Below are 15,217 nucleotides of genomic sequence, written 5' to 3'. Positions count from 1 at the left end.
TTCGGCGGCGGCGCAGCAAGTGCACGGGCCAGGGGCTCAAGCAGAGGGAGGGCTGGGCAGGGACCCTCAGCAAGTGGCACGGCAAGCACGCAGGCGGTGGGGGGGATGGAGGCAGGGGCCTCTGCCGCCCCAAGAACTCGAGGCCATGGTGGGGCAAGCGCGCAGGCAGCGGGGGGGGGGGGAGTGGAGGCAGGGGCTTCGCCGCAGCAAGAACTCGAGGTAAGCCACTCACTCGCCTGGGAAAAGCCGGTAGGGCATGGGCGAAGGAAACAAAGTTGGGCTGCCGAGAGAGCTGGCCAGGCACGTGTTTTCTCTCTCTCGCAAGGAACAGGAAGCAGGGAGACTTGGAGGAAACGCCCCCACAATCACCCAATCAACCTTCAGCTTTGTGTGCACGAGCTCCGGCTTCCCAGTGAAGCCCGAAGTGCTGCGATGAGGGCCTGGCTAGCGACAGCTAGCTCCGTGGAGCTCCCCGGCCTCGGCAGGTGGGCCGTGGAGCTCCCAGCCTCGGCAGGCAGGCCGGGGGCCGGACAAAATGATTTCGCGGGCCGGATCTGGCCCGCAGGCCAGAGGTTCCCCACTCCTGCCGTAGAGAAAGTGGCCTCTCCGTTAGAATCGATAGCAGGCACAGTAGAAATTGCAGCCTCTTTGCTGCGGTCGGCGGCCACTTTGGATATGGCCTGTGCAGCCTGTGAGGCCTTCCTGCTGTTGTTTCTTCCTCCTGCCAGCCTGAAACAACTCCAAACCCTCGCAAGATGGAAACACACGCAATGCTACTGAATTAGGACCAATCCATTAGAAATGAGGGGCAGATGACGGTGGATTGGGCCTGTAGAAGCCAGGAGCTGACTCAGACATGCTGTGTATAGCCAGGAGGCCTCTCCCCTCTCTTCCCCCTGGGCTTTTTTGAAATGTTGTGAAAGGCTAGTGAAAAAACAAATCTGTGCGGCTAGGACTGTTTAAGGAACTACAAAGAAAGAAGAACTGTACTTTTCTGAAACCATTTTGCTTATGAACCACACTAAACGACTCTGCTGTTTTACTTCTAAACAAACTGTTAATGTTTAAGAGAAAGCAACTGTTTTGAAGTGTAAGGATGTGTCACTGGCCACCAAGACTAGATTAATTCATGCTGTCGTATTTCCTGGTACTATGTATGGGTGTGAAAGCTGGACAGTGAAGAAAGCTAATAGGAAGAAAATAGATTCCTTTGAAATGTGGTGTTGGAGGAGAGGGTTACGGATTCCATGGACTGCCAAAAAAAACAAATCAGTGGGTTATAGATCAAATCAAGCCTGAACTGACCCTAGAAGCTAAAATGTCTAAACTGAGGCTCTCGTGTTTTGGTCACATCACGAGACGACAAGAGTCACTGGAAAAGACAGTCATGCTAGGAAAAGTTGAGGGCAGCAGGAAAAGAGGAAGACCCAACAAGAAATGGACTGACTCAATAAAGGAAGCCACAGCCCGCAGTTTGCAAGATCTGAGCAAGGCTGTCAAAGATAGGACATTTTGGAGGGCTTTCATTCATAGGGTCGCCATGAGTCGGAAGCACAGTATTGTCCTGTGCACAGTATTGTCCTGCTTAGGTGCCATCTCCTGCCCCCCCCCAGCATCCCTGCAGAACCTGGGAGGCCCTAGCCTAGACCTTGAAGAAAAGGAACTCATGCTGGTGAGTGACCTTGTTCCTTGTTGAGAGTGCTACCTTCGTTATGCACTCAGTCCACCCACAATACCGGGAAGAGTAAACCGCGACAGGCTCTGCTCCCCCCAGTACCCTCCACTGCTGGGAGTGGGGTCAGAGGCCAAGCACCTCAGCCTGGTCCCTGCCTGTACGCAACACCCTGAGAGCATCGACAATCTCCATGAATGTCGCTCGGGTCATCCAGAAGTTTGACATCCATTTCTCGTCTCCCCATACTCCTGCAACCAATCTTTCCCACCAGTCGTTGCTTTTCGGGTACTCCCAGTCGTGCCGGGGCAAAGGCACACGTGCAAGAGCATACCATTTTCTCCGCATGAAACGGGTAGAACGACGAGGGGGAATAGTGTGAGCAAGTCCCATCGGTCGTGATGTCCTGCGCGTTTGTTGCAGTAGCACCCTCCGTTGCTGACCATGTCGTTGTACAAACTCCGAGGAAATTGTGGCGGCTCTCATGAGGCTCTGGCACAGCACTTGCCAAAGCGGCCATTTTCTCCAGATGAACTGATCTCTATTGGCTGGAGGCCAGTTGTAATAGCAGGAGATCTCCAGGCACCACCTGGAGGTTGGCAACTATAAGTCCGACCCTACAGTTTCTCACCACTCTGAGAACTGGAGAGTGTCTAACAACATGGCTAAACCTTGGTTCAGTCACAAGACGTCTGCAGTGACACCATGCGCAGAATTCACCTCACAATGCCAACTCCACGCTGTGAACTGTCCCCCACCCCCCTGGAGCGCAGCCAATTGGTTAGACAAGCTACCTCTTCCTTCCTCCTTCCCTTCCCTTTTTGGGACAGTGAGAAGAAGAAGAGTTGGTTTTTATATGCCGACTTTTTCTACCACTTAAGGAAGAATCAGACCGGCTTACAATCACCTTCCCTTCCCCTCCCCACAGCAGAAACCCTGTGAGGTAGGTGGGGCTGGGAGAGTGTGACTAGCCCAAGGTCACCCAGCTGGCCTTGTGTGTAGGAGTGGGGAAACAAATCCAGTTCACCAGATTAGCCTCCCCCGCTCATGTGGAGGAGTGGGGAATCAAACCTGGTTCTCCAGATCAGAGTCCACCGCTCCAAACCACCGCTCTTAACCACTACACCACACTGGTGTAGAGGCAGAACATATACATGAAGTTGCCTTATACTGAATCGGACCCATGGTCCATCAAAGTCAGTATTGTCTACTCAGACTGGCAGTGGCTCTCCAGGGTCTGAGGTAGAGGTCTTTTACATCACCTATTTGCCTGGTTCTTTTAACTGGAGATGCTGGGGATTAAACCTGGAACCTTCTTTATATCAAGCAGATGCTTTACCACTGATCCACAGCCTGCCCCCCTCCCAAAGGTCAGGCATTCTACCTCTTTCTCTCACCCTCTTTTCTTTGGGGCTGTGGGAAGGTCCTTTCCCAAGGGTTTTCACTCCCAGTATGTTCCTGGCTCACAGGGTTGTTGTGAGGGTAAAATGGAGGAGTCTCAGATGACGCAAACTGCTTTGGGCTTCCATTGTGGAGAATGGTGGTAAATAACAAATATAGTTGAGGATGGGGAAGATAAAAGATAGGTTGGTTTGTGGGTGGGAAGGAGAGAAGAAAGGAGAGAAGGTTGAGGATATGGGGGTTGCCTGGAGGAGGGAAAGAGGAAATAGTGTGGGGAAGATGATACAGGAGGACATGAGTTGCCCCCCGGCCTGTCCTTTCACTGTGCAACTGAACCTGGATGGGCAATCACCACAGTGCAACTGAGCCACAGTTTTCCTGGGCAAACGCTACCAGGGGTAGGGAAGGAAGGGGAAATCAATACTGGGGTGGGGGGAGAAAGATGGGTTGGCTGGTGGGCAGGAAGGAGAGAATGAAGCAGGAAAAGGAAGAGGCTATAGGGACTTTCAGGGAAGGGAAGGAGGAAATACTGGGAAGCCCTGGTGGATTCCTGCTTGTTCTATCGAATGTCAATTTCCAGTTGTGTCAATTTTACAGGAGTACCTGGCTACCTGACAAGTGCAGCTCTACCATAAGAGTGTTTGCAGACATACATTTTGCTTCATTGACACTTCATATTTGCTGATATATGGCTGAAAACTGTAAGGAGTGAGGTGAGTATGTTTGAAGTAAACAGTACAAACCTGAACAGCCATCATGGGATTGATAAACAATTTTATTAGATGCTAATTCTGATTCCTGATTCTCCAAGCCAAAACAAATGCCACTGTTTGATCATATCTGTAATTGCTGCAGATCCAGAAAAGGGTATAGTTGACTTGTCTGAGATGCTACTTCTTGTTTGAAAGAACAACTGCTGCGATTAAGGCAATCACCAGGACAAATCCGCCAATTGAGACCAGAATGGTGATGACGACCATTCCTCCAGCTCGCCCTCCAAATGCCACGTCAGCCGAATCATAATTTTTCACTGGAAGAGGAAGGGAAACAGATTTAAGAATTAAAACAGTGAATGGAGATTTTGAAAAGGGCAAACCCTGTGTTATATTTCTCTTCAATTCAGCCAAAGAATATACCTTTTATTCAGCGAGACATGACTCACACTCCAGAATAGACATGATTTGGTCTAGTAAATCAATTTTTACGCAACTACGTAAAATACATATTTTACCAAGAACTTTTTCTGATCACAATCCGGTTACATTTGAGTGGAACAATAAACAAGCATTTAGATGGCGATTGAATGATAAACTTTTAAAGGAAAATAAGATTCAAAAAGAATTATATGATCTGATTAAAGATTTTTTTGAAGTCAATCTTAATGGAGAAACTACGTTGAATATAGTGTGGGATGCGTTTAAAGCAGTTCTAAGAGGATTTATGATACAGCGTGGAGGAAAACTCAACTACAATTTACCAATAATATACTTTGGGATTTACAAAATTTGGAACAAAAATTTGTTATGGCGTTACAAGAAGAAGAGAAAAATGAAATACAAATGAAGATTTCTGTATCTAAACATCAATTAAATTTGGTCATAATGGAGGAAATGAACAAAAACTTAAAATTTGCCAAATAAAAATATTTTGAACATGCTAATAAACCTGGGAAATTTTTAGCAACACAATTGAAAGACTCATTTCAGAAGAAGATTATAACAAAAATTCAAACTGCTAAAGGACCAGTTCATTCAACTACAGATATACAAAAAGAATTTGTTTCATTTTACACTAAGCTGTATCAGAAGGAAAATATTTCAAAACAGAAAATAGATAAGTTTTTAAGTTCAATACAGATGAATATCCTTTCAACAGACCAACGAGAATGGATAGATGCTCCAATCACAAGGGAAGAAATACAAGAAGCAATAATGAAACAAAAGCCGGATAAGACACCTGGACCAGATGGAATAACGGCTCTATTTTATAGAACATTTAGTGACAACTTAGCAGACTTTTTTGTATCACTTTGCAATACAATTTTGGATAAGGGAGTAGCCCCAGAAACTTGGTCGCATGCATACATATCGTTGATACCCAAGGAAGGAAGAGACCCAGAAAAAACATCAAACTATAGACCTATTTCGTTGTTAAATGTGGACTATAAGATTTATGCCTCGGTCTTATCGAATAGGATAAGAAAATTTATTAAAGACCTTATACACGAAGATCAGGCGGGCTTTGTTCCAGGAAGGCAAATTAAAGACAATATAAGAATCTTATTGGACTCATTAGAATATTATGATCAGAATATACAACGATCAGCCGCCTTTGTATTTTTGGATGCGGAAAAAGCCTTTGATATGGTCTCATGGGGCTTTATGGAAAAAACATTGGTAAAATTAAATTTTGGAGACCGTTTTTTGAAAGGTATATCAGCTATTTACACATCCCAACATGCGAAAATTTTGGTGAATGAATCAATGTCGGAAAATTGTCAAATTAAGAAAGGAACTAGACAAGGCTGTCCTTTGTCTCCGTTATTATTTTTGTTGGTGTTGGAAACATTATGTTGTAAACTAAGGAGTATGGAGGACATTCGCGGTCTAAAAATTAAAAAACATGAATTTAAATTGAGAGCATTCGCGGATGACCTCCTGTTAATTCTGGAAAACCCAACACAATCAATGAAGTTACTACAAGAGACTCTGGACGACTTTGGGGAAATATCGGGATTTAAAGTTAATCAAGAAAAAACAAAGACAATATTCAAGAATTTATCAGAAATAGAACAACAGGAATTCATCTCGTTTACAGGTTGGGAGAAGGCCAATAAAGTTAAATATCTGGGAATCTGGATCTCAGCGAAGAACAAAGAATTGTTAACTAACAACTACTTTAAATTATGGGGTAAAATAAAAACTGATATGATTATTTGGTCAAATAAAAAGTTGTCACTATTGGGACGTATTTCAACAATTCAAATGAATGTGTTACCAAGGATGCTCTTCTTATTCCAAAATTTGCCTATAATATCACATGTTAAATACTTTGATACTTGGAGGAAGGACATTTTAAACTTCATCTGGCAAGGGAAAAAACCGAGGATTGCTTATAAATACTTGGTGGACCTTAAAGTTAGAGGAGGTTTAGCACTACCAAACTTTCAACTTTACGCTGAAGCGGTAGCCTTAACATGGCTAAAAGACTGGATAACCTTATCAAATACACGTTTACTGGAGCTTGAAGGCTTTAATAATATTAGTGGATGGCATGGCTATTTATGGTATGACAAAATTAAGATACAAGCATCATTTAGGAATCATATAATCAGGTCCTCTCTACTGCGCATCTGGATGAAATATAAACATATTTTGGAACCAACAACTCCGATGTGGATTTCACCGCAAGAAATGCTAACACTACGTCCACTTAGACCGGACAAATTTATAATTTACCAGGAATTAATTAATTGGGAGGGGAAAAAATGTTCATTAAAGGAATTTCAATTTCTCAAAGAGGATTTACAATGGTTGCAATATTGTCAGATTAAATCAGTTTTTGTACAAGATATGAAAAATGGATTTTCTAAAGAAAAGTCCCCTTTCCACAAGATGTTACTAGAGAACAATTTGAAACTGATCTCTAAAATGTACAATCTACTTTTAACATTATATTGTGAGCAGGAGACAATTAAACCAACTATGATTGACTGGGCTCAAAATATCGGACATGATATTGCTTTAAATAAATGGGAAAGACTTTGGTCAAAAGATTTGAAAGGAATAAATGCGCAATCAATTCGAGAAAACATTTATAAAATGATGTATAGATGGCATTTAACACCTAAGAAGATGGCAAAGATATATAAAGTGACATCCCCTAAATGTTGGAAATGTAATAAGGAAATTGGTTCCTTTTACCATATGTGGTGGACTTGTGATAAAGCTAAAGATTTTTGGGATATGATATACAATGAACTGAGACTAATAGTACAAAAAAATATACCCAAAACACCAGAAATGATGCTATTAAGTATGATACCTGACGACTTGCTAACACAAAGAACTTTTTTGATCTATGCTACAACAGCTGCGAGACTGCTTTATGCAGCAAAATGGAAGGGGGCAGAAATTCCCGAGAAAAAAGACTGGATTGGGAAAATGTTTGAATTGGTGGAAATGGCAAAACTTACAGCCATTTTAAATGAAAAAGACAATGTTCGATTTTTAGGGGAATGGGAGGATTGGATGAAATATTGTGAATATGAATTAAAACTGGGGAAAATGGAAGAATACTTATTAATCTGATCTAGAAGACACAATTAATATTAAGAGTTATAATCTTATATTAATAGAAGATGTTTTATGAAAGTTAAATGAATTTATGATAGTTAAGATCAGACCAATTACGATGGGATGAATATTTTATTAAGAGGCGGAGAGAGGTGATGGGGAAGTCATAAATTTTCCTCTAATTTGTTTTTTTTGTTATGAATTCAAGAAATTATAACAACATAGAGTTAGAATTTTGAATTTCATATTGCTTTTATTGTTGTTTACTATCATGGAAAATTTGTATTATAAAAACCAATAAAATTATTATAAAAAAAAATATTTCTCTTCAATTCTACTCTTGCACAGTAGGTGGACAAGAAGGCATCCAAGTACACAGAAAAACTATCTGAAGTGAGCTGTGGCCAGAAATTTTGTTAGACTTTAAGGTGCTACTAGCTTTTTACTATGGAAAGGCTAGGTATTCATACATAATTTGTCTGTGTACCAACTTAGTATTCTGAGTAGTCATCACCTTTAGTAATCAAATATTCCTATACAAAGAAATACAAGGCCCCACTGCCATGGACTTATGTGGCCTTTGCCATGGGCTTTCCCTATGGTAAATTACTGGGAAGCAACGAATGACACTTGTAGCAAAGGTGTAGCTTAATGCTCCAGGAAGTAGCAGGTTCTCACCTAAGGCCTTCCATGGGGCCTGAAGTCTTTACTCCTCCAGCCTCACCTCTAGAGTGCAGCTCTATCTACCTGGCAAAACTGTAAGCATATTACGATAATGGACAGGCAGAGCTTTGAAAATGGAAAGTGCTGTATAAGTACCTCTATTAATTGGAATATGATTTGCGATTTGTTTTTGAAGAACCTTCGAAAGGGCCTTCAGGATTGTCAACTCAGAAACCCCACCTGTGCGGAAGCCCCACCCGCAAAGAATTGTTGCTGCTTACGAATGATCATATCATTGAAGTTTACAGTGATTCTTCTGGAACAGCTAAGTTTGTTCTATATTTATCATCAGGAGTCAAGGACAGAGGTGCACTTGCATTAAAAGGAAGGAGAGAAGAATTCTCTGTTCTCCTTGCTTTCACCACCTTAAGTGCTAGCATGATAGGGTAGTAAAGGGTAACTAATCTGTGCTATATAATGTCAAATAAATAAAGATATTGTGGGATGTAATTGCAATATCAACCAACCCCTTCTCCGCAGATGTGACAGCTCAGCTGCTGTCATGGACCAGAGAACGGACTCCTTGTCAGACAGAGACACTAAAAACCCAAACAAGGGGCTTTTATGCATTCTCAGTTTCCTCATGATTAACTTCCTGTTTTGTTTTTGGGATTTTTTTGCCCAGTTCTGCATGCATTTTGCTCCCTCTGATGGTCGATTTGGAATCACACAGCTTTAAATGAAGCATTTCTCCCTGCAGTTTAAATCAGCAGCTTTTTGCGCTTGATAAAAGTTGGTGTTATATTGCGCTTGATAAAAGTTGGTGTTATATTGAATTGACCACTAGAGGGAGCAAAACATGTGCAGAACTGAACACCGCCGCCCTCCCCGAAGAAACAGGAAGTTAGATGCAAGGAAACGGAGAATGCGTGAAAGCCCAAGGAGGGGCTGAACACCTGATACCTCCACAGAAGGAGGCAGTTGAGTCACCTCCATTTTTTATGCAAGAGGAGCCCAGGAGGCTGAGCCAGCCTTCTCACTCTGGGATACAGCCTTGTCCTTGGACTCGGACCTTGAATCCCCCACTCCAGAGCCCTCTGCAGCCCTGGAGGTCTCTCTCCAACTGACCCCTCAAGCCTCACAAGGCCAAGAACCACCCCGACACTGTCAGAGTTTTCAGCTCCATAACCAGGTGCAGCACCTTTAAGGAATGCTATCCCGCTCCCGGAGGGGTGGGGTTTATGTCTCCACCTCCTTGCCAGGAGTATTTTAGGCTTCAGTCCACCCTCTGCTTTAGCTGGAGCAACATCTAAGCTCTTGTACTTTTGGCTCCAGCACTTTGACAACCTGGACCTCTGCCTCAAGCAGCAGTACTTCTTTCTCCTGCACTGTCATCCCCTGTGACACAGGAGAAGACGGCAAGCAAGCAGCACCAAACACCGTCTCCGCTGCATGGCTGTGAGCCCAGTGGCTCTCTGCACAGCAGCTGCCAGTGGCCCACCCGGAAAACTCCCTGTCAGTTGAACGGCCAGTACACCCCTGAATGGGCTAACGAGACTTGGTACCCACAGATCCATCCTTCGCATCTACTTTAACAACCCTACATTTCATATGTTCTTGGCCTTCCTGTGTAGTTGAACCCTTTGCTTGCAGGCATACATCTTTTCCTTTTTCAAACTGGAAGGCATTAGTTCTGGTTTAAATGAATGGAGAATCCAGGCCCCAAATCTTGCACAAGCCAGTCCAAGGAATTTCTCTACTGTTCCGTCTTTGTTTAAGCAAAGAAATTATTCTACGTCAGGAGAGCCTGTTCCCTTTCCAGACTCACCACTTCTGGTCTGTATTGTGGGTGACCAATCGGTATGACCCCTTATTTCAGACTTGTCATCCAGAAGAAAGAAATTCACCCTTGAAAATAAAGGCGGAAAGGGAAAATCAAAATTTACACATATGTGAAAAGCAGTCATGTAAAACAGTATTGCTGACTGATCCATTGTTAGCTTAGTGTTATGCTTCACCATCTTGGACAGCAGTGTTCTACCAGCCTTCCTGAAGAACTAGTCTTATCCAACTAGGAAATGCCACTGAGATCCAAAATCTTGGCTAAGGACTGACAACAAAACTTCAGGATTATTTCAAAAGAAAACGAAATGCTTCGATAACTTTTCTGCTCTTACCACCTGCTCTCCCACCTACATATACCAAGCTGTGTACTTTTCCTTTATAACGGCACCTCAATATCTGTTTCTTCAGCACTGCCTTTCCTGAAATGCTACACCCTTCCCTCCCCTCCCCAAGCACTGCCCCCAAATCTCTAGGAGTGGACAGTTCTAGCTCTGCTTGTACATTTAAAGCAACTACTACCACAAGCATCCAAGTCTTTAGCTCTCTCCTCTAAAGGAAACCAGGAAGAAAAATGTTGCCCCTCTGGAATCAGCCTCTAGAAGTAATGCCAGCATCCAGAAAATGTGGGCAAATGCACAGAAACATGTGGGGAGAGCAAGGCGACCTCTGACAGTCGGAAAAGGCATGCATAATCAAACCAAAGCCCCGCAGCAGTCGAGGGTGACCACATGGGAAACAGCCTTGCATAAAAGGCCATACTCTTATGTGGCTCAGTGGTAGAGCATCTGCTTGGCATGCAGAAGGTCCCAGGTTCAATCCCTGGCATCTCCAGTTAGGGACTAGGCAAGTAGGTGATGTGAAAGACCTCTACCTGAGACCCCAGAGAGCCATTGCCGGTCTGAGTAGACAGTTCTGACTCTGATGGACCAAGGGTCTGATTCAGTATAAGGTAGCTTCATGTGTTCATCCCTTTATTAAACCAAAATTGCCCATTTCATCAGCTTGCATTAAAGAACATTAAAAAAAAAACTCGGATACGTTTTAGGAACCGTATACCAAGAGCTCATCCCACATGTCTAGTTGCAACCAAACATCCTTACCCTCGGAGAAGGACCATGTGAGTCCAGGGCTTGCAAATGAAACACAGCTTTTAAAAGAAAGCTAAAGTATATCTGCCTCAGCCAGTGTCCATAGTTACCTATAAAAAGTGGATGGCTTAAGTGCTTGATTGCAGAAGGGGCCTTTTGTTTGACGGCAAAATTCTGCTCCCACCTGGAAGCCTAAAATTGTGATCAACTCGTATTGGCTATCATCCATGTCCATTACCACAAGGTCCCTGGCTGCTGTACATGGGACACTCTTGAATTCACCAGCAAAATATATAGTGGCTTGAGGTGTTTTCCGGATATTTTGAATCTCTTCAGTGTCAGTTACACCTTCAAAAGAAAATATAATCAGTCTTTTTCATCAGAGCAAGAACAAGAGTTGTTTCAAATGCACAGGTAAGGTTTCTTGCAGTTCTCTTCCTGGACTGAACCAGTTCAAACTGAAAACGTGCCATTGCCTGTTTAAACAGTCTCTAAAACAAACTTTTTGGACACAGAAAGCTAGCATAGCAGGAAAAGGGCTTTGCCTGGTCTTCTTCTTGATATACTAGCTGCTGATAGACAGGGAGAGGGTTTTTGTTTTTTTTACCATAGAGCTTTCAATTGTGATGTCTGGTCTATCATGTGCTGCAGATGCACAGTTAGCCTGCTTTAAAAAGAAACATTGTGTGGACTGAAATGGCAAGAATAATAGAGTCCAAATTCTTGGCTTTAAAGCCATACCAGGCAAAGCAATTTCATGGAGTGTTATAAGACCAAGAGAGAGCAGCAGGACCTGCTTGGGAGAGACATCCAAGAAATGCTGCGGGAAGCAACTAGTAAAACCTCTTGGGATGGGGGATCCACACACCCCTAAGTTATTACCAAGTCTTCCCTAAATCAGAATTCTCCTGTTCCTACCAAGGCGAGCCACCTGAGAAACTTTGACGTGGCTAGCGACATGCCTCAGGCCCACTCCTACATTTTACATGAAAAGACATCAATGAAAAGATTTGTGGGTATCCCGTACCTGTTGGGGTGGTTCCATCAGGGAGCTGGGCTACTGCTATTCTGACTTTGGATGGAGAGAATTTTGAGGAGGAGACACACTTAGGAATGTTAACAAGAAAGCTGGTACTCAAGGTGGCTGCTAAAAGCGTGCTGTTGTTGGGAAAGAAATCCAGTGCTGAAAAATAGAACAAAAGAAGGGATGTCAGGGCAATCTTTACTCCATCCTGGTTCCCCCTTACGCTTTGTGTTGCAAAACCTAGCAAAAAAGTAAAGAAGCAGGATGTAGAGCCCTTTTCATTGCACGGGAAGCAAAACAGTGCTGATTTAAGGAAGCCAAGGCAGAGAAAATCATCTCCGGTACTGGTGGAGAAAATATAGCTTATTCTGCATCAGTTCCAACAATTTTGTTTGGAGCACAACATATCTACATCTATTTTATCTCCATCTATGTTACAAGCATGGCCTCAAGGTCCTGATAAGCATTTTGGACCTCGCTGTCTTTTTCCAGCTGCTGTTGGCTCTTAAGTCTTCTCTATATTACAAACAAAATCCTTCTCATGCGTTGCTGCTGTAACATGCAGATGTCTCTTCTAGTCTTTTAGAAATGTCTTATGGCGTTTCCAGCCTATGGTTCACATAGTTTTCTCAGACAAAGGTCATTCACTAATCTCTTACTAGTGATTAGAAGAGAGCTGGCATGGCATAGTGGTTAAGAGCGGTGGATTCTAATCTGGAGAACTGGGTTCAGTTCCCCACTCTTCCACATGAAGCCTACTGGGTGATCTTGGGCCAGTCACAGTTCTCTCAGAACTCTCTCAGCTCTCAGACAGGCAATGTCAAACCACCTCCAAACGTCTCTTGCCTTAAAAACCCTACGGGGTCGCCATAAGTCAGCTGTGAGTTGGCAGCATGCATGCGCGCGCACACACTCACACGCAGTGATTTGAAACCCCGAACTGCATGTTACTATTTTTAACGTACAGAGTTGGGGTTTCTCTGACCTGCCGTTGATGCTGACGGTCAGACATCAGGAGCATCAAAACCTTCTTGGGTGGGGGAGGCTGAAGTTCCTTCTCCTTCCATACCTTGGTTCCATCTGAATCAAGGCCCCAGGCAATTGGAAAACAAGTCCCCCAGCTCCTGATGTCTGACCTTCAGCATGAAAGTAGTCAGCTCAGGGGATACCAACTCTACATGTTAAAAATGGTAATGCATAGATCAGGGTTAAGAATTCTGCAGTCCCACTTTAGAACGGTGTTTGTAAAAAAAAAATTATTGTGATGTTATTTTTCTTCTGCCGTGGTTCTTCTGCCTTAGAAGAAGAGTTGGTTTTTATACCCCACTTTTCTCTACCTCTAAGGAGTCTCAAAGGAGCTTACAATCACCGCCCCTTCCCCTCCCCACAACAGACACCTTGTGAGGTAGGTGGGGCTGAGAGAGCTCTAAGAGAACTGTGACTAGCCCAAGGTCACCCAGGGGGCTTCATGTGAAAGAGTGGGGAAACCAACCAGGTTCACCAGATTGTTGTCCGCCACTCATGTGGAGAAGTGGGGAATCAAACCCAGTTCATCAGATTAGAGTCCACCGCTTTTAGCTACTACACCATTCCGGCCCTCTTATACCGCTCTTAACCACAACACTGCACTAACAGCAGAAATTCATCCAGTGAAACTTCCTTGGAATACAGTGATGGGAAAAGCTTTGCCCATTTAATTCCTGCTTTTCACATAGCTTGGTAAAGGTACAAGAATCCTCCTAGGAAAAGCTGTGAGCTCCGATCTTTTGTGATGGAAAACAAAGAAATATCCTTGGAAGCTGAAAAGTACTAGCGGGTCCTGGTGAAAAATACAATGGTGTTTTGCAAGCAGTTGTCTGGGTAAGAAGTAAATCGTCATCAGCTAATAAGGATGCTTGTTGACCATAAAAAACATGGTACTTCGTAAAAATAAAAAAAAATCAGTGGGTTATAGATCAAATCAAGCCTGAACTGACCCTAGATTAATTCATGCCATCGTATTTCCTATTACTATGTATGGGTGTGAAAGCTGGACAGTGAAGAAAGCTGATAGGAAGAAAATAGATTCCTTTGAAATGTGGTGTTGGAGGAGAGTGTTACGGATACTGCGGACTGCCAAAAAAAAAATCAGTGGGGTATAGATCAAATCAAGCCTGAACTGACCCTAGAAGCTAAAATGACTAAACTGAGGCTATCGTATTTTGGTCACATCATGAGACGACAAGAGTCACTGGAAAAGACAGTCATGCTAGGAAAAGTTAAGGGCAGCAGGAAAAGAGGAAGACCCAACAAGAGATGGACTGACTCAATAAAGGAAGCCACAGCCCTCAATTTGTCAAAGATAGGACATTTTGGAGGACTTTCATTCATAGGGTCGCCATGAGTCAGAAGCGACTTGACGGCACTTAACACACACACACTCACTTCATAAAATAAAATACAAGGTCTGATTCAAAACAGGGGATTACAATTTCGTTTGTTCCTTTTGATCAAGTTGGTACACTAATTTGGACAATTTTGGAACATCTCCATGGTTGATTCCTTCCTGTAAAAGTAAGAAGGGAATACTCACTGAATTTTTCAAGGCTTTCCAATGGAACAGCCCATCCCAATCCCAGGCTGTCAACCAAGCACAGGAGCAAAATCCACTTCATGGTGTACGTGTGGGTGACTCGACGCGAGGCCAGCCAGGTGAAAAACTGAAGGGTCTGTTACCTGGGCTGCATGTTTTCTGCTTTGAAAGGAATGGGTGGGCCTTGCCTCACCTTTACAGGCATTAAAGAGAAACAGGATCGACAAGATATGGATGAGATGCATTCTCTAGATAACTGGTTGCCTTGCAAGGCATGTGTGTTGGTCAGTGTGTCAACAACACAAGCCTAAAGATATCACCACCTGAAAGGTAAAGGCACAGAAATAGAAATGAAGGGCTTAAAGGGATATGGGCTGAAATGAGAAAGCATTGGGAGTTTGTTTCTTTTCAGATTTCTCATTCTTTGTTTCATGAGCCAAAAGGCTACAAAACTACAAGTGGGGCACAGGTGCATGGAACTGTATGGGGAATGGGGACAACAGCAAATGGCTCCAGGACTGGGCATTAGGGCTGCCAACCTTCAGGTACTAGCTGGAGATCTCCTGCTATTACAACTGATCTCCAGGCAATAGAGATCAGTTCTCCTGGAGAAAATGGCCACTATGGCAATTGGACTCTATGGCATGGAAGCCCCTC

At 43.5% G+C, this 15,217-nt stretch overlaps 1 protein-coding gene across 1 annotated transcript; it reads right to left on the bottom strand.

Annotated features, from left to right (window-relative positions):
- Nucleotides 1-3,963: 3,963 nt before the first annotated feature.
- LOC130488665 (uncharacterized) lies at nt 3,964-14,642 on the bottom strand. Its single transcript, XM_056862305.1, has 5 exons — nt 14,561-14,642; nt 11,992-12,147; nt 11,075-11,312; nt 9,860-9,939; nt 3,964-4,103 (listed from the first exon to the last, which is right to left on the bottom strand). Exons 1-5 carry the CDS (start codon nt 14,640-14,642, stop codon nt 3,964-3,966), a joined length of 696 nt encoding a protein of 231 aa, XP_056718283.1.
- Nucleotides 14,643-15,217: the final 575 nt, after the last annotated feature.

This window comes from Euleptes europaea, chromosome 17 (assembly GCF_029931775.1).
Source record: "Euleptes europaea isolate rEulEur1 chromosome 17, rEulEur1.hap1, whole genome shotgun sequence".
Lineage (NCBI taxonomy): Eukaryota > Metazoa > Chordata > Lepidosauria > Squamata > Sphaerodactylidae > Euleptes > Euleptes europaea.
Note: the sequence above shows the minus strand (reverse complement) of the source record. Positions and strands in the feature narration are given on the sequence as shown.